Source organism: Leopardus geoffroyi, chromosome A2, assembly GCF_018350155.1.
Source record: "Leopardus geoffroyi isolate Oge1 chromosome A2, O.geoffroyi_Oge1_pat1.0, whole genome shotgun sequence".
NCBI lineage: Eukaryota > Metazoa > Chordata > Mammalia > Carnivora > Felidae > Leopardus > Leopardus geoffroyi.
In genome coordinates this window covers 50,798,387-50,824,351 of record NC_059331.1, presented here as the reverse complement: position 1 = coordinate 50,824,351, position 25,965 = coordinate 50,798,387, and the positions used below count along the sequence as shown (strand labels likewise).

The 25,965-nt window shown below is 45.7% G+C and overlaps 1 protein-coding gene across 8 annotated transcripts in view; it reads left to right on the top strand.

Moving 5' to 3' along the window:
• SRGAP3 (SLIT-ROBO Rho GTPase activating protein 3) overlaps positions 1-25,965 on the top strand; it is a 261,324-nt gene that overhangs the window by 146,869 nt on the left and 88,490 nt on the right. For 7 of the 8 annotated variants that reach the window (XM_045493636.1, XM_045493635.1, XM_045493640.1 and 4 more), the window contains exon 4: positions 22,744-22,806. In XM_045493636.1, the coding sequence (XP_045349592.1) occupies positions 22,744-22,806 (63 nt within the window). Of the gene's footprint in view, positions 1-15,250; positions 15,256-18,493; positions 18,499-22,743; positions 22,807-25,965 lie in introns of those variants that run through there. The other variant, XM_045493641.1, reaches the window with a different exon arrangement.

The following is a 25,965-nucleotide window of genomic DNA, read 5'->3' as shown; positions in this document are numbered from 1 at the left end:
CAGACTCTGAGTCTGAGTCCTAGATATGGCTGGTGGCCTCAGCCACTTCCACAACCACCCCCACAAAAATTAAAATGTCTGCATGGTTGGCAAATACTACATGTTCATTGTAGGAAATTTGGGGAAATGGACATGAGCACACACACACAAATTTAAAATCACTTGGAATGGTACCACTCTGCAGTAATAACTTTGGTGCCATAGGAATTTCTTTAAACATATAAATGCAAATACAGTTTTTGTAAGTTCTCATATCTATACATTTCCAGTATACATTTCCCAAATGACATGAGACTGCATATATGACTTTACTGTCTTCTTATGTCACCTAACAAATTACATAACACTGTATGGCAAAATTTTCCCAAGTCAATAAGTATATTTCTGTACCACTTTTAAATGATTCCATAGAATTTCATAGATTACCCTCATTTATTTAACCAATCTTTTATTGTTGAACACTTAGCTTATTTCCATTATTTTACTCTTAGAAATAACACTGCTGTGAGTGTCTTTGTATATATACTTACGTCACGGTCACTGCTATTATCTTATGGTCGGTTTCTGCAACAGGAATTTTTGGGTCAAAAGTTTGCTCATTTTTAAGACTTGTAGCAAAGTGCTCAGTTGTTTTCATAAAGGTTTTACCCGTATAAATGCCCAGAAGTCAGGTGTGCAGGGAACAGTCACTTGTATGCGCCCTGAGGCCTGTATATCCTAGGCCTCTCGTGCAGTGCCTGGCAGACAGTAGATGATGTGTGTTATGTTTGTAGAACTGAACCCATCTTTGTGAACTTCAGTGTCCTCTCTGTAAAATGGGCTAGTCCTTTGGCTTCAGCGAGCCTCATCTTCTGTGTCCTATCAAATGGTTTTAGGGTTAACTACTTCCCAGTAGTACATGTGAAGGACAGGGAGGCGTTGACCAGGGTGTGGTCTCTGGGTCCAGAGGTTTTAAATTTCTGGGTTCATAGGTTCATAATCCTGGTTCCATCATTTATCAGCTGTGTGTCTTTGGGTGTTGTTACTTTAACTCTGTGCCTCAGTTTCTTCATTTGTGGGATGAGGATAAAAAGACACACAGGGCCTTGGGGACGATTAAGAGAGTGTTAACTCTTTAAAAAAAATAAAAAGGAAAAAACAAAAATGACTTTGGCACGGGTCATGATCTCATGGTTCATGAGCTCGAGCCCCGTGTTGGGCTTTGTGCTGAGAACGCTGAGCCTGCTTCGGATTCTCTGTCTTCCTCTTTGCCCCTTCCCCTCTCTCTCTCTTTCTCTCTCTCTCTCAAAAGTAAACATTAAAATTTTTTTTTAAAAAAGACGGTGTTAGTCCGAAGAAAGACACGGACAGTAAGTGTTCAGGAAAGCTGGCTACCACTCTACCAACGTGAGTGTTATTACCAAAATTATTGAGCTCATCTTACTAGGCGCCAATTTTAGGGATTAGGTGACCTGGGATTGCTAGAAGCACAAGGAGGACAACAAGTTGATTTGAAATGTAATAATCTCTCTGTGGTCTGTATTTGGATTGTCCACTTTGAGGACAACTTCTACAGCAAAACGGTAATCACAGGCTAATTCCCTCCCACCACACAATATGTGCCGGTCCCCTCCTGGGGCAGTGTTTATGAAACGTGGTCTAAGTTTAATATTTGTGTGAGCAAACATAATTAGGAAGGTAAATACAGTGCAATAAAAAAAAAATCACAGTGCTTTGCAAAACCAAACAGCTGATTCCGATCACTCGGTCTGGCCAGAAGCCCCCGCCTGCTGCCAGTGTCACATCTTTTTCCTGGGTGGGAGTGACTCACAGAGAAAGGGTCATCAGGGCCGTTAGGAAATGAAGGGTCTTTTTCCTGACTGAGCCCTGGGACAAGTGAGATAAATCTTTTCAGTTCTCATTTAGGCTGACAGCAGCCTCACTGGTGATGGAGGTTAACAGGGTAGAAAATAATGAAAAAATGTCGACAGCTGAGCTTCTGGCTGCCTTGTTACCAGGCCTGTGCCTGTGGAACAAAGGAAACGGCCTGGCCCCTGTGGGCCAGGAGAGAGCCGGAGAAGAGTCTGGCTGGCTGATTTAGCACAGCGCGGTCCCTTTGTGTCACATCAGTTATAGATAATCTCGGCATGGAGGCTGCACTCCTTATGTACTAATAGATCCCGCAGACCTCCAGCAACGGTGAGGCCGTCTCTGGTCAGACTGGGGAGTGGGATCGTCATTCACTCCATCTTACTAATGAGGGGGCAAAGCCTGAAAAACTGCCAGAGAACCCAGACTTGTCCACTTTGGGCCCATTTTCATCACCGGCAGGAAGCAGTATGGCTGGGCTTTTGAAGTTTGTCTCAGAACTGCCCCTCACTGACTTGTGAACCTGGGCCAATCTCTGAGCCTCAGTTTTCTCACCTAGGAGATGGAGATGGTGACAGTGCCCACTCTAGGGGGCTGCTCTGAAGAGCAGAGGTAGGCCAAGTGCCCAACACAGGCCTGGCATCCAGCAGGCGCTCATTAAATGGTGGCTCTCTAGTGACCCTGAAGACTGGAGCCTCCTCCCTATTCCTGAGCTGGGTCCTAACACTCGAGGGGATGTTCCTTCCCCACCTACCAAGCCATGAGCTGCTCGTGCATCTGCAGGAAGGGAGAAGCTTCCAGGCCAGCTGTCCTTCCAGGGTTTGGGTCTGGGGCAGCTGCTCTGCCTACCAGGTTCTCGCTGACTCAGGGTGCTCTTTGACTTAATAACTTACCTTCTCAGGATTCTCCATTTCCCCTTGCAGTGCAGTCTGTTCTTATGACTAGAAGCAGCACTTCCCATTCCACAAGCCATCCTAGGATTCCTGCGGGCAAATGGACATATGCACCCAGGTGGCCCTTGCTTTAAGTATGAGATAAGGATCCAGTGTAGCCAAAGGAACTGGCTGAGACCTTAGAGGCCATCATGTTGGTCAGAGCTTTTATAGTTGTGAACAACAGAAACCCGACTCAACTGACTTGAAGGAGGAAAGGGACTTACCAGCTCTCCAGAGCAAGGCTGGCTTTAGGCATGGGGGCTTCAAGGGCACAGAAGAACTCCCATCTCTCTGCAGCTCTGCTCCAGTTTTCTCTGTTTCCTCAATTTTTTGGGGGGTGGGGTGAAGGACTCTTTTACAGGAAGTCTCTCTCCATGTGATAACCACATGCCCCCCCCCTCCAGGCTTCCATCCCCCCTGCATCAAGCCCCATGGAAAGTGAGAGCTCCTTTCTCCCAGAATTGAGTCTTATAGGCTCTGATTGCTCAACATGGGTCACACCAGTGCTCCTGAAGCTGCACCTGTGGCCAGCGAGAGGCAGTGCTCTGACTGACCAGGCTCAGGAAACATCCCCACCCCTGAAGCCACGTACACACTCAACTCCACCTAACCCATGAACAGAGAATGGGTGGTTCCCCTGAAAAACTGGAGTCCTCTTATAAGAAGGGAGATATAAAACAACAGATGTCCACTAGGCCTCTTTTCTAGTCCCTTTATCATTCTCTGCAGGAGCTGGCCCTCCCTCTGCTAGATGTCCCTAAGAAATGGTATTCATTACCTCTCAGGATAGCTCATTCCATCTGGGGACAACCACGATCAATAGAAAGTTCTCCCCAATGTTGAAATAAAATCTCAGTGTTTACACTCACGATCCTGGTCACATCCTGAGGGCCACATAGACCAATCCACGTGGAGACTTGTCAGTTGCTCGAAGATAGAAATCATGACCACCCAGCCAGATCTTTCCCACCTCTGAGTAAACACCCCAGGTCCCTTCAGTTCACCCTGTGATTTGGCTTCATGCTTCCCCCCCACCTAAGTCATGCCCCAGGCTTCTCTGACCTGCACAAGTTAACATTCAGATCTATTCAGAATACTCCAGGAAGGTTTGAAGGGCTAAGAGTAGAACAGAGCTGTCTAGACACATTCTTTCTAATAATGAAACTTATGCAGGCTTTTGCCTTTTTGACCTCAGTCTCTTCACATGGTTGGCTCCCTCTGAGCTCCCTGCTTGAATCCCTGGTATTTTTATGCCAGCTGTTTTTTTAAAATCTATCTTTTGAATTCTGTACTTGCGTTTCTTTATATTTGGTCTTTTCAAACTTCATCTTATTAGATTCTGCTCAGGGCATCTGCGCGGCTCAGTTGGTTGAGCATCTATCTGACTTTTGATTTTGGCTCAGGTTATGATTCCAGGGTCATGGGATTGAGCCCCATGTCAGGCTTTGTGCTGAACATGGAGCCTGCTTGGGATTCTCTCTCTCTCTTTCTCTGCCCCTCCCTGCCCCTCTCTCTCTCTAAAATAAATAAAAAGTTAGATTCTGGTCTAATGGGATAACTGTTTTCTTTGAGTGATTTTTCAAGCAGCAATAGGGTAACTCTTCTGAGAGGTCCTTATTCCTCCTCTGTGGGGAAACACTTTTATAACTTCTCTATGTCTCCCTCTGTGTTCCCTTCTTTGGTGTGTCAATTCTTTAACCTCATGTTTGATTCTTCTTTACCTTCTTAGTGGAGAGGTGGAAAGTGGGTCAGACGCTTGAGGATGAGTTCACAGTGGGTGACCTTTGAGTTGGGTATTGAAGGATGAATAGGAGTCTGCCAAATGGAGAAAGGACGTTGGGAGTTCAGTGTTTGGAGAAAGTTAAGAGCACAATGGGTATATCACAGTGGAGGTCCAAGGTAACTCAAAAGGGAGGCTGCAAAATGGCAGTCTTCAGTTGAATTTGGTTCTCAAGGATAATCTGCATGGCCCTCACTATGTTAAGAAAAATAAAACCAATATTTGAAAATTGTAGGAGTTCACATAAAAACCAGGACTTTGCATTTTTAAGAAGTCCTGTCAATATCAGATCCCCATAGGTAATTCTTGGTTGAGTTGGCTGGGACTGAGTAGCTGGTAGCCCCTATAGGCAGGGCACACTCTCCCCACTGCCCCAGGGTCCTTGCTGTCGTCTAGTGTAGCATACCTGCTTGGCTCCTTTATTTTGCCTCCCTGGCCCCTTCATGCATTTGAATTTGCGGCCTCAATTTTAAACATTATCTACCAGTGATTCACAAATTCTAGCATCAGAAACACCTAGAGGTCTTGTTAAGCAGATTGCTAGGCCCCACTGCCACAATGTCTGATTTAGTAAGGGGGAGAGAGGCCTGAGAATCTGCATTTCTAACAAGTTCCTTGGCGATGCTGATACTGCTGGTCTGGGGACCACACATGGAGAATAACTGACCTCCTTGTTTCACAGGTGAGGAAACTGCGGCCTGCCTCTGGTAAGCACAGCATCTGGCCTCAAATGCAGGTTTTTCCACTCCAGGTCCTGTACTGAATCTACTAACCCCTGCGGAGCACCAGTGGTGGTGGTGGTGGGGGGGGGTCCATCTGCATCCTGCCTGCTCTCCCTTCCTGCCCCTACCGTGTTTGAGACTGGGCATTGAAGCCCATTCATTCCATTTTCAGTCTCAGCCTCCTTAACAATAGCCATCCATTATTCTATGCTCCGATGCCTGCAGAATTTAATTACTTGCCTGGCCGTGAAGTGAATTTGATTGTTGGGAGCTGCGGTGTTCTGGAGGAAGCACTAATGAGGAAAGACTCTCAGCAGAGAAGAGAAGGCATCTGGGGGGCTTGTGTTTGAAAGCAGCCATTCACTGTGTGGCAATAGGTCTTGGTCTTCAGTGAGCTTTCTCGTTCCCGCCTCGAAGATGTCCGTCGCATTTCATAAATAAATCAGGGCTTTTGTGTCCAATAATTGCCTTGCTTTGTAACCAAGATCAAAAGCACCAATGGCCTTGGATTCAAAGCCAAGTTTATTTTTTATTTCGTGGTTGCAGGAGAGAGTGAGGGTTTGCATGCTGGAGGGTCCAGCTAGGAGGCCTACATGGAGACAGAGCAAGTGGGCAAAGTGCCAAGGGAACGAGAAACCCTCAGCCAATCTCCACCGGCTCCCACGGAGATGAAGTCGTGAACACTCACTCTGCTAGTACAGCCTGCTGAGCTGGTCACCATCAGGCATTCAACCCCCTCAATAAACATTTATTAGTGCTATCATGACAGTAGGCAAACAATAATCATAGAAAGCAAACAGTGAGTGCTTACTGTGTGCTGGGCTCTGGGCTAAGCACTCCAGAGATACTTAATTCTTAAATCCTAAGAGCAAGATGCTGTCATCATTCCATTTTACAGATGAGGGAACTGATGCTGATGAAGGTGAGCTGGAATTGGACTCCAGATGTGTGTGACTGGAGCCCATGTTTGGTGTTAGACAGGTGGTGAAGAAGATAGATGAGTCAGACACAGTGCCCTCTTTCAGGGAGATCACACTGTAGAATGGAAGCAAAGACAGGTGTGTGGCTGTGATTCAAATGTAGCAGAGAGGGATGTTGGTTCAGAGGGAGGAGGACTTCTAATCTGGGCTGGGGGTTGAGGCTCAGGGAAGGTTTTATGTTGGAGATGCAGCATTTGAAGTGAGTTCTGAAAGATTAGGATTTATCCCAGTTTGGGTTCCCCAGGAAGATGATTGAGAGTGATTACAATGCAGGGGTATATTAGCAAATGTTCTTGGGGTTTCCACCTGCAGAAGGAAAGGAGGGAAAGCAGGAGTCAGTGAATGGAGAAGTTGGGCTGTGGTGCAGTCACAGCTAAAGCCTCAGTTGACTCCTTGGGGGAGCTCGGAAGCTGGGCTGGCCCTTCTGAGTTCTCCTGAGTAGGGGCAAGGAGGATGGACCTTTACCTTTTTGGTGCTCCCAGAAGGGGGCATGGTCTTAGGCAGACCTAGGTCTTGGCTAACTGCTCTTTAGCCAAGGTAGTTCCTGTCTTCCAGCAGCCCTCCACACAGCTGGGGGATTAAAAGGGACTGAAAGTGACCTGGGTGGCACATCACTGTGTCCATACAGATATGCAGAGATTTGAGAAAAGTCAGACATGGGATTCCAGACCAAAGCAAAGGCTGGTGGACAGAAATGTCTGGGTCCTGTATCATGAGCTGATAGGTCAGTGTTGCGGTCAAGTGCAGTGGTTAGGGCTGTGAACAGATTCCCTGGCTCAGTCCCTATTTTGCCACTTTCTGACCATGTGAGTTCATTTTCAAGATGAAGCTAATAATAACCTCCTTCATGGGGTTGTTGTAAGGATTAAAGAAAGATTATATAAAACCACTACCTGGTACACAGTAAGTAATCAATAAATATTAACTTTATTAGGACGGTTATTGGGGCTTTGAGAAAGAACACAGTGAGACTTAATTTTGGAGATGGGATGAAGGAATATTTTATTCAGGGCATACAGATTAAACAAAGTGTCAGAAACAAGAAAAAATATGCTCAGAAAGCCACTCACTGATTAGTTCTAAATCATGGTGGCCTTGTCTCTTCTTTTATAACCTCTTATTTCTTTTTCTTGCCTTATTATATTGGCTAGGACCTTCATCTCGTACAGTATGGAGGGATATTGGAGAGAAGTGGTATTCTTGACTTTTAAAAGGCATGTTTCTAAATTTTCACCATTTAAGACAAAAACTCTTAGCAAACAGGAATAAGCAGAAAACTTCTTTAGCCTGATAAAGGGCATTTACCAAAAGCCAACAGCAAATATCATACTTCCTGTTGAAGAGAATTCAGCAAGATGGCTGGTTGCAGAAATTAATCATATTCCTGTGTGTCAGCCAGGTCCATTAAAAAATAAGAATGATTGAAGATTAATGCCATTAATGCCACAAATTAGCTGCATCCTAAAAGTTTCAATAAGTGATGCTTTCATTGTCAGAGATTAATATTTCATAATTTCCATGGCAATTTCTTCTTTGACCCATGAATTATTCAGAATTGTGTTTACTTTAGTTTCAAAGGTTTTTTTTAAAGCTTTATGCTTGCTTTTAACTTACAACTTTATCACAGTTGATAAGAAAATAAGGTCTGTGGGTTATATTTTTAAATTTTTGTTGAAGCATTGGTCTTATCAGGTATCGAGAGCTCCTGTAAAGTGATAGTAAAACAGGCAGTTCTAGAGCAGTGCTAGGTAAGCTGACTAATGGGACAGAACAGGACTTTTTGCAAATGAGAGCACAGTACATGACAGTGTTGCATTACAGATTGGTCGGTAGATTCCACTGGTTGTCATTCTGGGCGTTATTTTCGGGAAATGATTTTACACATACACACACACATATTTTTTTATATGGAAAAATGAAACCTCTACCTTCATTCACAACAATATATTCTAGGTAGATTAAAGCACTAGAGGTAAAAAGCAATACTTTAAAACTATAGAAGAAAATGTAGGAAGTTATATTTAAAACCCTGGGGATAGGAAAAGAAACATAAAAAAGAATGTTTCTTTTGCCTAAAGGAAACATAAGAAAAGCACAAACTCTAAAGAAAAATATTGACAAATTCCATTATGTTCGAATAAAAAAAAAATCTTCCTGCAACAACGAATAAGTAAAGAGAAAACCAAATGAGACACAGTTTGACTCCCATTTAGATTGGTAGGACAGTCCTAAGTGCTGACAAGAATGTGGGGCAACAGGGAGCTCTCATGACCTGTAAATTGATCCAGCCCCTTTGGGGAACAACTGGGCTTAATGTAGCAACAGTGAAGAAAGAGGTATACACCCTGTGACCCAGCAATTCCACGTCTGAGTATAATCTAAAAATATTCTAGTATATCACACACACACACAAACCTTGTACAAGGGTGTTTGCTGCAATAGTGTTTATAGTAAAGAAACAAAAATCACTTAAATGTCCATCATGAAGGGGATGGCTAAATAACCTATCTATAGTCATTCAATGGAATAGCATACAATCCTTAAGATGACGGAACTAGATGTGTATGTAACAATGTAGATAAAACTGGAAAATGCAACTTGGGTGAAAAAAGCAAGCTAAGCTGTGATATTTTTAAACTATTTAAAACAAATTAATAGTTCATATTGTTTGTTTTTGAGTTTTTATTTATTTATCTATTTAGAGAGAGCGCGCACGTGTGCGCATGAGTTAGGGAGGGGTGGAGAGAAAGGGAGAGAGAGAATCCCGAGCAGGCTCCACACTCTCAGCACAGAGTCTGATGTGGGACTCGAACCCGTGAACCATGAGATCATGACCCGAGCCGAAGTCAGATGCCTCACCGACTGAGCCACCCAGGCGCCCCTAGTTCATATTGTTTATAGTATTAGAAACCTGTGTGACCTAAAGGTATGCAAAGGTGGGCTGTGGAAGGCACACTAGCTGCAGAGTAGCAGTTGAGGAAGGAGGGAGGAAGAAAGGGGACAAAGGACGCTTCAGTGGTATCTGGAACATTTTGCTTTCTAAGAGTAGTTTTGGAGCGAAAACAGAAAAATCTAATTTGGGTGGCATGTTCATGAGTGTTTGTTATCGTTTTCTCTACCCTTCTGTATGTTTGAAATATTGGAGAACTGAAATAAAGTTGGGGGGAGAAAGGCCAGTTGGAGACAGATTGAAGAAGCCCTTGGATGTCAGAATAAGTTGGGATTTATTTTCTAGACATTGGAGAATCAATCACTGACGGTTCTTGAATGGCGATGACGTAACCAGAGCCAACTTTAAGGATGATTGATTTGATATATTTGATGGCTTTGAAAGAGAGATGCTGGACTCAGGGAGAGCAGTTACATGTTATTACACATACACACTAATACGCAGATTAGTGGTGAAGGGATGGTAGGATCCTGGGTCAGGGAGGGTGTTATGGGAATAGAAAGGAAGGAAAGGATGGATGGATGAGTAGACGGGTGGGTAGGTTCACGAGTACATGGGTGGGTGGATGGGTGGACATATAGACGGGTGGATGGGCAAATGGGTAGAAAGGTGCTGGGTAGCTGGCTACAGACATTTAAAAAAATTTTTTAATGTTTATTTATTTTTGAGGGGGGTGGTGCAGAGAGAAAGGGGGACGCAGAATCTGAAGCAGGCTCCAGGCTCTGAGCTGTCAGCACAGAACCCAACGCGGGGCTTGAACCCATGAGCTGCGAGATCATGACCTGAGCCGAAGTTGGTCGCTTAACCGACTGAGCCACCCGGGTGCCCTGGCTACAGGCATTTTTGAAACGCCAAAGCAGTCTGTATTACATCCTGTTCACAACAATGCAGATGAAAAAAAAGATCAGATGATAAAATGACAAGGAGGGTAAAGTGATGTCTCGGATCAGTGATGCAGCAGTAATACGTGATTAATAATATTTTGAATCTAACAAATAAGCCTGACAACATTTGTATTCACCTCGAAGATCATCTAGAGAGAGGAAAAAAAAAAACACAGCTCAAAACTCAGTGGCTTCAGGTTTTCATAGATACTGGTTTTTCAGAAAGATAGCTTTGTCATGCTCCCCTTCCCTCACTACAAATTTTTCTCTCCTTATCTGTAAGAGATTCATGGCAAAAAAAAAAAAAAAAAAAAAAAAGAAACAAAAAATGTAGGTCGGCATCAGGGATGTAGTCCAGAAAGACTACTGAATATGTTCTGTTTCCAGAGAGACTCAGGTCAGCATTCCACCCCATCTCCTTCTGCCTTGACCTGGAGGCCAGGGGGAGGGCAGGGACTTGGCCACAGATAACGGGAGATTCTGCAGAGTGGCCCTGGGCACTGTGTGTTATCTGATATTTACGATGATCTAAAGCAGAGCCTTGTAAATGTCACTATGCTCTTCATACTAAAGGCAGAGGAGTATCCATGTTTTATAATTATTTGGGAATGCTTGGGGAAAAAAATTCTTAAGGCACATAGAGTGCTAATTCTCCCAGTGGGGGCAGTAGAGTGGAATGTTTGAGAGCATCCCATCTGCCAGCTCTATGGTTTTGGGCATATTACTCACCCTCCCTGAGCTCCTATGTCCCAGTCTTTAAAGTAAGGTTAATGATAGTGCCTCCCATAAAGAAAGGGCTGATATTAGGCTTAAGTGAGTGATTATCTGTAAAGCAGGCATCACTGGGCCTGGCACATGCTGAGATTCATGAACAATAGCTAGTATTGTTCACTAACAGTGTTGTTGTCGTTATCTATACTGACAAGTAGTATTAGTAGTAATAGTACTGGGCATTATAATTAACAATGATAGCAAGTGTTATTAATAATAATACTTAGTGTTACTAGTAGAGATCTAGAAACTCCTAGCCTGTCAGAGCACTTGTTTGTAGTCATTCCAAGGTATGCTTAGACTTCCTTAGACCTGTTTTGTTAAGCATTTCTGAAAACGGAGGCCTTCAGTGCAAACAGCATGCCAGAGGGATGCTGGAGAGTAATTACAGGGGGAGGAGGGTGACATTGCTGAGCTCCTGGGCATGCATCGGTGGGGCCCACTGCTGCCAAGAACCTCTGATGAGCGATCCCGGGGCCTTCCTGCTTCCTGCAATCTGGTATCCTGGCTCAAGCAACAGGGGGAAGAGTTCAGGGCTCAAGTGTGCATTCCAGCTTCTTACACAAACATGCAGATGACAACATTTGGAGCTGCAGCAACAGGAGACATAGACTAGTTTGGGAAGGGGAGGAAAAGCAGGGAGGTGTCCAGGAGCAGGGACAGGAAGATGATAGGGGAGAGGGGAAGAGTAACAAGGGTCCGGATGGAAGGTGGGGGAGAGACTAGGCTATGGCTGTTGTTTGGGGACAAGGGGCTGTGACATGGCAGAATGCCCACAGCCCACTTACTGGCAAGTGAGGACACAGCTAAGAGAAACAGCCAACTAGCTGTCTAAACTGCTGTTTCCAGGGATAAGCTCACCTTCCAGGACAAACTGGAGAAGCCCCATTCCTCTGAGACACGTCTTTTAAGCCTTTGCTTGGGAAATAAATGCACAATTGCTCTGGGAGATGGCCAGTGGTACATATATCATGTATTTAAATAGGGAACATCTGTGGGTCTCAAGTTTTGTTATTGCTTAGAAAACAAGCAGGAGCGTGGAAACAATGTGGGATTTACAGCTAAAAGAGCCAAAACTTTTGTTTTGTTTAATTTGTTTCCTATTGTTTGCTTGGAACCCCAGAACTAGGAAAGCCATGAACTGTCCCCAAAGGTAACCCAACATGAGAACATCTAGTCGAGCAGAGGGAGACGAGCCTTTGCTGCTGTAGCACCTGACAAGGTGCTACAAGAGAGGCCCTAGAGGATAGCTGAGAGTTGAGGCGGCCTCCACCTCCCTCTCTGCTTTAATGTTTTCTCGAGGATTGTTTCTAATGGTCTCCTTCAGAGAAGTGGAGGGAGACTTGTCATTAAAACCCAACATTTTAGGATGATTTTATTTTTCTAGGCACGAAGGGTGATATTAGCACTGGAAATGACCCACCTGTTAGTTTGCCCTTTAAAAACAGAACCTTTCAAATACAGCTCATGAAGGCCCGGGACCTATGGTAATAATTTTTGAGGGCTTCCCCCTAAAAGTTCAATTAGCCTTGCACTGAAAACTAAATCAGGGGCGCCTGGGTGGCTCAGATGGTTAAGTGCCAACTCTTGATTTCGGCTCAGGGTATGATCTCACGGTTTGTAATTTCGAGTCCCACATTAGGTTCTGTGCTGACAGCATGGAACATGCTTGGGATTCTGTCTCCCTTTCTCTCTGCCCCTCCCTCATTTGCTCTCTCTCTCTCTCTCTCTCTCTCAAAAAAAAAAAAAAACTTTAAAAGAAAACTAAATCAATCACCCATGGCAAGATTTTCAGAGCAAAGAAAATTGATTTCACTCAGGAACTGTTGTGTCAAAAAAAATTTTGCCAGCTGGTCCCATGTTGACATGAATGCATGGGTTTTTTTCGGGGCGGGGAAGATTCAAAGATGGCCACTTTTTACTGCTTTCTGGTTTCCTATTGCTTCTGTGTATTAGGTAGCTCATAGACAGGCAATTATAGAGCTCCTTCTATATGCAAGTCTTTGTGATCAGAACTACAGGAAGTCCCAGCCTTTAAGGAGCTTATGCTTTGATTGGTTGGAAATTGTTCCTTTTGTAGGAACTGTTTGAAAGCTTGTGCCTGGTGGAGGGTTTCAGAAGACTGTCTTGCTCTGTGGTCATTCTGGTACATTCAGACCAACATAAGCACAGATTACATCAGTATTTTTCACATCAGCGAAAATGACAATTTATTGGGTCCAATAACTGAGAAGGTCTGGATAGAAGTCTTGTTTAGGCTTCACTAGATCCAGGATGCAGATGCTGTTATCAAGGCCTGGACTCTCCTTGTGATGGACAAGATGACTGCAGGCAGCCCAAGATTCCTGATATCCTAGCTTAGCAACCCCAGAGGAGAGAGGATCTGAGAGTATGGTTGTTAGAAAGCTCCCAGGGAAGATTCTCATTGGCTCCGCCTGGAATATGTTTCTCTTTCTAACCCAATCACTAGAGACAAGCACTCTGGTCAAACTGGGTCCCATGACTGATGGACCATCTTGTATGGCTTTGCAAGCAGGGGTCGGTCCCACCATGTCTCATCTCCTGTTAGAAGAAGAAGAAGGAAGGGAGAAGTGAGAGGTGGTCATCATGGATGATTTGTTTCTTTTGTATATATATTGTATATATTTTGTGTGTGTGTATATATATATATATATATATATAATATATATATGTATATATGTATGTGTGTGTGTATATATATATATAATTTATTGTCAAATTGGTTTCCATACAACACCCAGTGCTCATCCCAACAGGTGCCCTCTTCAATGCCCATCACCCACTTTCCCCTCTCCACCCACCCCCCCCCCCATCAGCCCTCAGTTTGTTCTCAGTATTGAAGAGTCTTATGGTTTGCCTCCTTCCCTCTCTGTAACTTTTTTTTCCCCCTTCCACTCCCCCATGGTCTTCTGTTAAGTTTCTCAGGATCCACATATGAGTGAAAACATATGATATCTGTCTTTCTCTGCCTGACTTATTTCACTTAGCATCACACTCTCCAGTTCCATCCACGTTGCTACAAATGGCCAGGTTTCATTCTTTCTCATTGCCAAGTAGTATTCCATTGTATATATAAACCACATCTTCTTTATCCATTCATCAATTGATGGGCATTTAGGCTCTTTCCATAATTTGGCTATTGTTGAAAGTGCTGCTATAAACATTGGGGTACAAGTGCCCCTATGCATCAGTACTCCTGTATCCCTTGGGTAAATTCCTAGCAGTGCTATTGCTGGGTCATAGGGTAGTTCTATTTTTAATTTTTTGAGGAGCCTCCACACTGTTTTCCAGAGCGGCTGCACCAGTTTGCATTCCCACTAATGGTGCAAGAGGGTTCCCATTTCTCCACATCCTCTCCAGCATCTACAGTCTCCTTATTTGTTCATTTTAGCCACTCTGACCGTGAGGTGATATCTCAGTATGGTTTTGATCTGTATTTTCCTGATGAGGAGTGATGTTGAGCATCTTCTCATGTGCCTGTTGACCATCTGGATGTCTTCTTTAGAGAAGTGTCTATTCATGTCTTCTGCCCATTTCTTCACTGGATTATTTGTTTTTTGGGTATGGAGTTTGGTGAGTTCTTTATAGATTTTGGATACTAATGGCTGATTTGTTTCTAACAGGGCAGGCGGGCCAAGAAGGACCAGGCTAAGGGAGAAGTAGGCCTGCCCGCAAGTGGGGGCAAGGGGCCAGGGATGCAGATTCCTGCACAGGTGGTGAGAAAGTATATTGGACAGGCACGTGGTGTCCTGCCAGAGGGCACACCCTCCTTCGTACCTCCTCTGTGGCCTGGACTCATTGCTGTTACAGCATTGCAATGGCTTCTTTCATCTGTGTGCCTGCATCTCATGCTAGGCCCTCTGGAAACAGACCACAGAAAGACATGACAAGTGCCGTCTTTGGAATCAGACCAACCAAAAGCAGAACCCTGGCTCTGCCATTTCCTAGCTATGCAGCCTAGAGCAAGTCGCTCAACCCTTCTGAGCCTCCAGCCCTCATCTGTCAAGTGGGCACAATAGTACCTACCTTAAAGGTTTTATTAGATAGTGTATGGAAGTGGCTTTGGACAGTATTCAGCAAATGAAAAATACTTCATAAACACTAGCTGCAGTTGAGAAATCAGGAACCATGTCTCACTGAGCTCTGTGTCTTTGGCGCCTAGGTGAGGCTGGTATCTAGTAAGTGTTTTGCAAGTGCTCGTGTAGATTGAGCTGAAACTAGGTGAGGAGTTGGCCATAGACATACAAGTGGAGGTAGTTCAGGCAAGAGTGTGGGTATGGGGGGCTCTGAGAATCCACAGCACGCAATGATGTTAGGGTCCACGGGGGAGCCAGGAGGTTGGGTCTTGGGAGCCAGACTCTTCAGTGGCTTTCAAGTGTTAGGATATGAACAGGGCATTTGTTAAGAAGGGTTTTTTTCCTAGGGTCCAACTTAGCAGGTTTGGGATTGCCGACCTTGATGAATGCCAGGAGTTCCAATGGCTGCCCCCTGAGAGACCCCCACTGGCTGACGGGTCTTAAACCCAGATGCCTCCATGGGCCAGGTGGGTGACGTGGGCAGGGAAAGGGAGGTGCTGGACACTGTGGCCAACTGGAGAGCACAAACCTCATGTAGAGGGGCAGCCATCCTTGAAGCAGGGACTCAGTATTGCTGGATCTCTACTTTTTCAAGAGAAGCTGAAAGTCAAGACTTTTAAGGGGGAATTTCCTGATTTTTTAAATGCTGAGAAATAAGTCAGATATTTGAAAATGCCGAAAGGCCAACTAAAACATGTCTGCAGGCTGGAGATGAGTGGCCGCTTGGAGCCCTTGAGCTGGGGCAGTGGCTCTCACCCGGGGCGGTTTTGTGTCCCAGGGAACATTTGGCCATGTCTGAGATGATTTTTCTTGTCACAGCTTGGGGTGTGGGCGGGGAACGCTATAGGCATCTGGTGGTTAGAGGCCGCGGATGCTGTTAACCACCTTACAGTGCCCCAGAAGCCGCCCCCACCTTAAAGAGTTATGTGGCCAGAAAGGGAGTTTAGCTGGCATTAGCAGTGGGCAGAGGAAAAAGGCAGGGCCGGAGACACCTGCCACCTGATTTTTTAGACTTATTTGGGTGAGAGAAACAGAGCTCTGCCCTTTCAACCCCAAGGAGCCAATGGCTGCTGTGGCTGGCCCCTTGTTGACCAGGTATAATTGTTCTCTACACTGTGTACACTCCCTGTGCATGATGCAGCCTGCCACCCCCCAACCTCTGCAGGCATGAAAGTCATGCTAGAAATGCGGATGAGTGCAAATCCGTTGCCACTTGAGTCCCCAAGGGCTGGGTGTGATGGTCTGTTAGACATTATCAGGGTTTTGGCCTCCTGTTCCTGGTGGAATGTTTGGTTTGGGTTCCTCATTCAGTCATTTCTGGAACTGTAGTTGAGAATATTTCCCTTCCCAACCTAGCAAAATAAAATGTCTTTGAGTTCTGCGCAGCTCAGTAACTCTTGGCCAAGTGCTCGCTCTGGGGCCAGCACAGTGCTTGGTGCCCAGGGGGAGACAAGCAGAGACTCGGGCAGGTTCCATCTGGAGGCTTACCGTCCCACTGAGAAAACACAAGAAGCAGCCTTCCAGCCCTCCCCATGCAACCCACCCTCCACGTGCCAGTGTCTTCATCCTCCTGAAGCACAGTTCTGGTCACCACTCTCTCCCACTCAGAAACCTGTGGCTCCCAGTTCCACTCTAAGCGATCTGGCCCAGCCTCCATTTCAAGCTTATTATCTGCAATTCTGTTGCCATGCTCCTCTCTTTGCAAATCACACTTTTCCCTTGTCCTTGGTCTCTTGCCCTCACTCAGGCTGTGACCTAGAATGTCATCTCTGGCCATTCATGCAAAGTGAGGTGGCTCTGGTGGTACTCCCCCCCCCCCCGCCCCCATCCTCTTCATCACTTCATCCTGCATCACTTCGTCTTTCACTCTTTATGGCCCTTTCTGCCTCCTGCCTTAGAATTATTTGTCTTAACCCTTGACGCTACCAAACTGGGAGATTCTTAAGGGAAAAGTTAATTAAAAATTCAACTTTACGTTCCCTTTCTGGGTGACTTGCTAGCCTTGCCTCTGGCATCCAGTGGGTGTCGACTCAGCCTGTGCTACTGTTTCCCAAGCTCTTCATCTATGCCTGGCAGGGTGCCACCCAAAGTGGCTACCCAAAGTGTCATCTCTTTGTATCCTCACAGGGACTCTGGGACACTCATGACATCGCCCTACATTTACAGGTAAAAACCCTAAGGCTAGAGGAACTTTTACTTCATTCATTCATAGATTCATTCAACAAAATATGTAATGAGCACCCACCATGTGACAGGCTCTGTGGCATTGTAGGGACACAGGAGTGGGAAAGCAAGATATTGCAGATTGGGAAACCCAGAAGGCAGACTTTGAGACAGCTGAATTTAGCATCTAGCAAAATGACAAGGGAGCAATCTTGGGGTCCACACATTGGGAAGGAAAGGGAGGGAGCAGTCATGCTGAAGGCAGCCTTGCTAGAAGGCTTGGACAGCTCTATGGAAAGTTCTGGAGATGGAGCAGCCCTTCAGAGCTGTCCCAATTGAGGGAGAGGCAGACGTCTATGCCCACCATGCATCTATCTTTGGACAGACACAGGCCTTCAGGCCTTGGAAGGTCACATTGTCTACTGAGGCCATCCCTGAAGAGTGCTCCTGGCTGGGGGCTGTCTGCTGCTAGCCCTCCCAGCAGCTAGGATATCTGAGCATCAACCATCAGAGAGAAAATCTCTTTGTGCTCATGGGGCTTACACTCAAGTGGGGGAAACAAATGGTAAATAAATTGACACATAAACAAGCAAGCAAGATCATTGCACTTCCCTTAATAAGTGCCAAGAAGGACAGAAACAGGTGCTTATTTTACACATGGGGAAGCTGAGATGCCCAGAGGTTAACTGGCTTAAAGCCTCATTTCCAATCCTGGTCCCTGGCTCCAAAATTCAGCCCTCTCTACTGTGGAACCAGACCTGTGCTAATCATATAGAGCCTCATAAGTTAAGCTAAAGACCTGGGTCTTGATTTTAATTGAGGAGGCTCTGGAGGGAATAAAATACAAAATTATACTGGCATAGGCATGCAGAACTGGGGACAAGAGTTAGGGGCTTAGTTAAGGCACAGTTTTAGAAATCTGGGTCCTGCAGTGATGATGTGCTTGTTCTGGGACTTGTGGTCCTAGTTACTTAGGTTGCCTTTGACTGCAAGCAAAAGAAAACCATAGTTTAAAGTGGCTTAACCAGCAAAGTCCCAGAAGTGGAAGTTCACTTGGAGGCAGGCTCTGGGTTCAGTTGAACCAGTTTCTCAGGAGGTCATGAAGGAGCCAGGTTTCTTTTGCTCTGCTACCCAAGGTTTCTTCCTCTTCTGGTCCTAAAATGCCTACTGGTAACAGCTGGAGCCCTCAGTAGAAGAGCTAAAACCTTCCCTGAACCATCTTTGTCCTTCCGTTCTATCCAGTTAAGTCACATGTTTAGCCCTGGGCTAATAGTGCATACCAGAATCCAGAGTCAGCTTCCGTGGAAGAACTCAGCTGGAAGAATCAATAAAAAGCCAAATTCATGGCTCTTTTAGGAAGCAGAAAGGGTGTTGAGGATGGATGTTGGGGAGGGAGTCAGCCTTATCTGCTACAGAGAATAAAATTGAGCAGCTTGAAGGTAGGACACGGTGACAGATTGGATTGGAGGGGAAGAAATAAACAAATTTTTTCAAAATTAACTCCAGGGGCACCTGGGTGGCTCACCTGGTTAAGCATCTGACTCTTGATTTCGGCTCAGGTCATGATGTCATGGTTCATGAGTTCGAACCCTGTGTCAGGCTCTGCTCTGATAGTGCAGAGCCTGCTTGGGATTCTCTCTTTCTCTGCCCCTCCCCTGCTTGTGCACGTGCATGCATTCTCTTTCTCTCTGTCTCAAAGTAAATAAATAAACATTAAAAAAGAATAACTCCAAGGTTTCCCATTGCCATGCTTGGGAAGATATTATCCCATTGACCAACTCAAGGAGATGGTGGAAATTTCATATTTGATTTTGGATAATTTTAGTTTGATATGATGAGGAGACATTAAAACCATATTGTTCTGCAACAGCTGAAGCTATAGGTCTTTGAACTTGGGCTCAAGCTATTTGAGGACAGAGCCAGGGAGAGAGGACTGCTACAGAAATGGTAACATGGCTGCGGGTCACTGAGAAGCAGAAGCTGGAGGCAGGAGTGTGTGTGGAGCTGGCAGGGGCAGGGCTTGAGAAAGCAAGGCTGGTGGGGGTTTCAGAGGCAGGACTTAGGAATTTATCTGACAGGGGTCTCTGCCCATGTGTTCAGTGACAGGGTACAAGGATGTTCACCACATCATTGTCTGAAATATTAAGAGTGACTGGAGACAACCTAAATATCCATTGCTATGGAGTTGGTTAATGAATTATGACATATCTGGTATATGGAACCCCAAGAAGCTGTTTAAAAAGGAGGATGCAGGAGCTGCATGGCTGCAAAGGAGAAATCTCAAACATACTGTTGGGTGGAAAAAAGCAAGATGAAAAGATGTGTATAGAATACATCTATTTGTGTTAAAAAAAAAAAGAATATATACTATCCAAATGTATGTTTGTATATCTGTAGCTGTTTCTGGAAGGTATCAAAAGAAACTGCTTTTTTAAAATTATTATTATTTTGGAGAGATAGAGTGCAAGCAGGGGAGAGGGGCAGAGAGAGAGAGAGAGAGAGAGAGAGAGAAGGAGAAGGAGAATCTTTAGCAGGTTTCGCACTCAGTGTAGAGCCTGACACAGGGCTTGATCCCACCACCCTGGGATCATGATCTGAGCCGAAATGAAGAGTTGGATGTTTAACCAACACCCACATGCCCCTCAAAAGAAACTTCTGGTTTAAAATTTTTTTTAATGTTTATTTATTTTTGGGGGGAGGAAGGAGCAGAGAGAGAGGGAGACATAGAATCCACAGCAGGCTCCAGGCTCTGAGCTGTCAGCACGGAGCTAGATGCAGGGCTCAAACCTAAGAACTGCAAAATCATGACCTGAGCTGAAGTCGGATGCTTAACTGGCTGAGCCACCCAGGTGCCCCAAAAGAAACTTCTAATAGCAGGTGTCTCTGGTGAGGTTCTGGGAGCCTGGGAGACTTCCTTTTAACTTTTTACTTTACTGGCTGTTAGAGTTTCTTTAACCATGTGCATTTATTACCTATCATAAAAGTTAGATCATAAAAATAAATACATAAGAAACTGGGTCTTGGGTGTCAGAGAGATTAGTGACACTGAGGACTGAGAGGAGGCCACTGGAGAGTGTCAGAGAGTCCAGAGTCAGCAGTGGGGCAAAAGTCAGGGGGAGGGGCCACAGGGGAAACTGAGGCACAGGCTGAGTGCTTCCTTGTGAGAATCAGGAATAGGAGATGAGCATAGCTGGTTAGGTTCATTGAGCACCACTGCAAATGCACAGGATGCAACTGAAGGTTCCCCTGCGAGCTCTGCACAGGAGGTTCTGCTCAGGCTCCGCTATAGTTTTGGACTGGGTCCCTTATCTTTAGCCACCAGAGCTGCAGGGAGGTCGAAGCAGATCTCTGGACTGCGTAAAGCTTTTGCTCTCTTTTAAGAGATCTTGTGCAGGCAAGGGCTACCTTCAGATGGGCGCTTTCTGGCAATTGCAGTACCGGAAGCTGAGAGAAGGACTATGGGGTGAGGAGAAGGAGCCTAGAAAGTCATCATGTCTGGTCCTGACTCTTCCTCTGTCACTGCTGAGTGCGGGGGCTCCTGACCTAAGTGGGGAAGGGAGGAAGGCTGGTCTCTGCCCATCTTTTGCTGGTCATGCTTGAGCTGAGGGAGCTGAAAGGGGGGAGCAGGATGACTCAGCTGTCAGGCAGCAGAGATCAGGGCTCCTGTTTTCTTTCTTTTTTTTTTTTTAAGTTCAAGTATAATTAACATACAGTGTTATATTAGTGTCAGGTGTACAAAATAATGATTCAACAATTCTACACATTAGTGCACATCACTGTAAGTGTACTCTTAATCCCCTTCACCTATTTCTTCAAATTAAAAAAAATTTTTTTTTTAATTTATTTTTGAGAGAGAGACAGTGAGAGCATGAGAGGGTAAGGGGCAGAGAGAGCAATGGAGACACAGAATCTGAAGCAGGCTTCAGGCTCTGAGCTGTCAGCACAGAGCCTGATGTGGGGCTTGAACCCACGAACCACGAGGTCATGACCTGAGCCGAGGTCAGACGCTTCATGGACTGAGCCACCCTGGTGCACTGCACCCCCCTTCACCTATTTCACCCATCCTCCCACCCCTCACCCCTCTGGCAGCCACCAATTTGTTCCCTGTATTTAAAAGTCCATTTTGGGGGTTGTCTTTTTTTGTTTTGTTTCTTAAATTCCACACATGAGTGAAACCATATGGTTTCATAAGCCATATGACTGGCTTATTTAATTTAGCATTGTACCCTCTAGGTTCCTCCATGTTGTTGCAAATGGCAAGGTTTCATTCTGAATAATATTCCATTACATATATATATATACACTGTATCTTTATCCATTCATTGATGGGTACTTGGGCTGCTTCTATATCTTGACTATTGTAAATAATGCTGCAATAAACATAAGGGTGCATATATCTTTTAGAATTAGTGTTCATTTTATTTAGGTAAATACCCAATAGTGAAATTACTGAATATTATGGTATTTCTATTTTTAATTTTTTGAGGAACATCCATACTGCTTTCTACAGTGGCTGCACCAGTTTGCATTCCCACCAATAGTGCACGAGGGTTCCTTTTTCTCCACGCCCTTACCAACACTTGTTGTTCCTTGTGTTTTTGATTTTTCAGGGCTCCCATTTTTAACATGGAAACTTCACATGATAGTCCAGGCAAACAGGGAAAGTATTAACCAAAATAATAATGATGATGATGATGATGATGATGATACCTTAAGTAACAGAGAATCCTAAACTCTTCAGGCTGGGTGAGACCTGGAGATGATTTGTGAATTGTATTCTGAACTGCATTTCTCAATATACTAAATGTGTATGTCACCTCGAAAAAAGATTGAGGTCGTCTAAACTGTATACTACAGCTCTCTGTAGAAAGCCGTGCATATAAGGGTGTGAAAGCCTCTGAAAAGTCCTGCATAAGAGAACCTATCTCTCTTTGTTCAACTAGCTTTCCCAAGTGTATTTGCCTACAAAAAGCCTCTGCCCCCTTTTTTAGTATAGCACTCAGCAGTGACCCCCAGACCAAGCTTTGTGATGCTCTAGTTTATTTATAGATGTGTAAGTAAGACTCCAGGGCCACATGGCCCATCAGTGATGCAGTGGAGGCAACAACCTTGATCTTTTGCCTTGTGCTCCATCCAGTCTGTTAACCTGTACTGTTCATGATGAATTGAGATGCTAGATCATTATTTCTCAAACTGTGTTCTGTGGAACCCCACTCTCATGAGATGCTAATGAGTATTGAGCCAGGGACACAGACTCTGGTCACATCAGCTTAGGACCCACCGAATTAAAGAAAGATGAACAGATTGATTGGCTGTGGGCTTCTCAGAATCTTTAACATGATGACGTCTCTGTAAATCACCAATTCAGGGAGGTAGAAGGTTCCTCAACTTATTTGGCCAGGGAATATTCCTTTTGCAAAGGGTCCCTCTCGTGGATTTGTGTCATGGACACAAGTTGAGGAATTCAAGTCTAGATCAATGAAGTTTATGTTGGTTTCTGTACCCATTCCCACCCCATCCCAAGTATTCCTGCCCTTTCTGTGTTGAAAAGGAAATTGGTCAATGCAACCAGTGACTTTCTCCCCCTCTGACATTTGTTCTTTCATATTCCAGAGCAAGGAGATTGGTCTGCAGATGCATGAGGAGCTCCTGAAGGTCACCAATGAGCTCTACACAGTAAGTCCTGCTGAGGCTCTGCTTCTGTTTGGAATCGGGTCCTCTTTCTTCAGCACCAGGAGCCAAAGGGAGTCTAAACCAGAGACCTGGAATGACTGTGGGCATTTTTGCTCTGTCTGTGCCCCAATGACTGGGAGTCATCATGGTGGGCTGTAATGGTTTGCAACCCTGGCTTCTGATTCTATATACCTGGGGTGGGGCCCTGGGCATGTTTAGTTTGTATAAGTTCACAAGAGACTTGCATGACCTATCTGCTGTGTGTTACCTGTAAAAGCAGAATACACAAGGTCAAGGTGGGGACAGCATGGACATAAAACCTCCTGAGGCAGGGATGTGGGTTTGGAGTCAGGTGCAACAGGCTGAAGTTGACGCCTGCTGCCTATTGATGGTAGGTATGTAGCTCATCTGGGCTTCCGTATTCTCATCTGCAACATGGAGCACTGTTCGGAGGGTCACATGAGTTGAAGGGGGTGATCATTCCTTGTCATCTCCAAGGAATGATTTCGGAACAGTACAACTTGGCCTAGAACTGACCGTGCTACTGATGTGGAGGTGAGATCTGACTGGACTTGAAATGGGTATTAGAATCCAAGTCGGTGAATGGGGAACACAGGCACACCAGGTTATGATGCACGAGTTGACTGATTGTGCCTCGAGGGCCCCTGGGCTTCTTTATGGAAGAATGTGGTGAGCCCCAGAGACAACCTGGGGGAAACAGGGCAAGGTAGCCCCAGCAGATGGAGCTCGAGACTCTTCACTGCCAGAGACAATCAGGACAGATGAAAACTGTTGTATTTTAAGTATATCAGGGTTCCTTATAAAGTTTCTCATTAAAAGTGGGGATTCTGCTGCTGAAATCATATGGAAGGAAGGGAAAGAATAGCAGGCTGTGAGAAGACCCCTCTCTTAGATGTTATTATCTTTCTATCTTCACATCCCATGCGGCCAGCAGGTAGTGGACTCCTCAGGGGCCGAGAGCTTTTGCCCAAGAGCCTGGACCTCAAGTTGGAAGTCCTGCCTCAGACTCCAGCCAGCTATGGGACTTTGGGCAAAGCATTCACTTCTCTGGGCTTCAGTCTCCCACTCAGTTACATGGGGACTTTCCCGATTCAGAATTCTGTAGAGGACTTTCTAGACCAGCGTTCCCCACTCTAGGTCCTTCTTATGTTCCTCAGGAACCTCTTTGAATGAATCACTCTCCTCTATGGTATTTCAACACCTGGGTCCTAGTCCCAGGGACCACCCCGCCCCCGTCACACACACTCACAGAGCCGCTCCCACCCAGATTTCTAACCTTTCCTCTGGGCTCCAGCCGGGCTCCTCTCCTTGACACCCTCTGCACACCCCAAATACTGCCCCGCTTGACCCCTTTACCCTGTAGCTCCCCCTGCTTACAACTGCCCTCTTTCCTTCTCTGCTTGTGTGTGTCATACTCATTTTTCAAACCCAGACCAAACTCCACCTTTAGAAAGCTATTACCTCTGGGCTTTGAAATCTTATGGCAGTTGAAAAAAAAATCTGTCATGTTATCTCTGTGTCGCCAGTTGGCGTGCAATCTCCCTAGAGCCAGAACTCGGTCAGTAACGGTGCACTTAATGCCCAGAGACTCTGTTTGAACCCAGTTGTATGGCCTCTGGCACTTCACCTCTCAGTCTTGCCTGTGACCAACAGGGCTGGCAGGTGTAAACTGGACAGAGCAGGCGGGGATTCGGAAGACGGTGCTGGTGCCCAGCACAGTGCCCTGAACCCAGCAGGCGCTCTGCGCGCACTTGCCCTCGCTGGCCACGGGGCAGGGCAGCTGGACAGAAACGCCGCTGGTGTCAGATGTTCAGGCCAGGCAGGAAGGTCAGTCCCTGCTTCCTGTGTTCATGGCAGCCTGACGATGGCCTCAGAGCTGGTGGAGGAGGAAGGGGCAGCACCTCCCCAGTTCTCTCCTGCAGCCCCTCGTGGAGGGATGAGAGCCTCAGAATGCCAGCAGCAACCACCAGCTCATTTATTGGCGGCATGCTGAGTCTTCAGTGGTTGCCCCGAAAGCATTTAAATTCAAGCACCTGGGGCTGCCTACTGTTTACCCAGTACTGCATGAGGCACGGCGGTGGGCTGTGAACATTTGAAGAATTCATCTTTGAAGTATCTTGTGTATCCCCAGTGTTCCCAGGGTGCTTGCTGAAGCAGAGGAGGGAGGGATGTATGAATACATGAACAAAAGTGGTTTTGCCTACAATGAGTTTCGAATCTGAGCACGGAGGCAAGACTAAAGTACACGAACTGGTGATACAGCAGTCTGAAACAGAGTGTGGTATCTGCTGGATATGTGGACTCCGAGGGGGAGGCACCCAGACCATGAACTCTGTGGGGGCTGTGCCGTGCTCTCCACAGTGTGCCCAGAGCCTGTGGCAGTGAGTGCACATAGTAGGTGATTGATGCACACTTACTGAGTGAAGAAACGAGAGGGAGAGTGTGCACATGCAAGAGAAATCGAAGGTTCAGAAAAGAGATGGCTCCAGGTGGGCTGCTGTGATCAAGGCTGAGTTTTGAGCTTGGTGCCTCTGGAGGGGTAGGATGAAAGAACAGAGGGGTAGAGGGGAGGAGAAAGGGAATTCTCGGCAGGGGAGGCAGACTGCAGACGGGTCTGGGTTTGAACCCTTGCTGCACCACCTACCAGCTTGGCCAGGTCAATTAACGTCTTGGACCTCATTTTCTTTATTGTCAAAACAAGGATAGTAACAAATGTGTCCACGGAATATGTGCTTGGGATGTGTGTCACACAGTATGAGGTGTTTTGTATGTATAATTTAATTAGCGTGTTCTACAGGTAAAGAAACTGAGACACAAAGAAGTACCTTGCTTAAGGCCTTGGTAGCAGTTTTCAGTGGCTACCTAACAAATGATGTCAAAACTCAGTGACTCATGATTTTGTTGGTTGGCAATTTGGGCTGAGTTCAACCAGGGCTGCTGATACGGCTCTGGATTTCTGGCCAGTTAAAAAAGAGCCCAAAGTGGGAAACACCCAGTGTGCCAGCACTTCTCAAGCCTCTGCTCGTGTCATACTTGCAAATATGCTATTGGCCAAAGCAAGTCACGCAGCCAAGTCCATGGTTGAGGTGTGGAGGAGTGAACATCACGTCTTAGAGGGAGTTACTTGCGAAGTCACAAGGC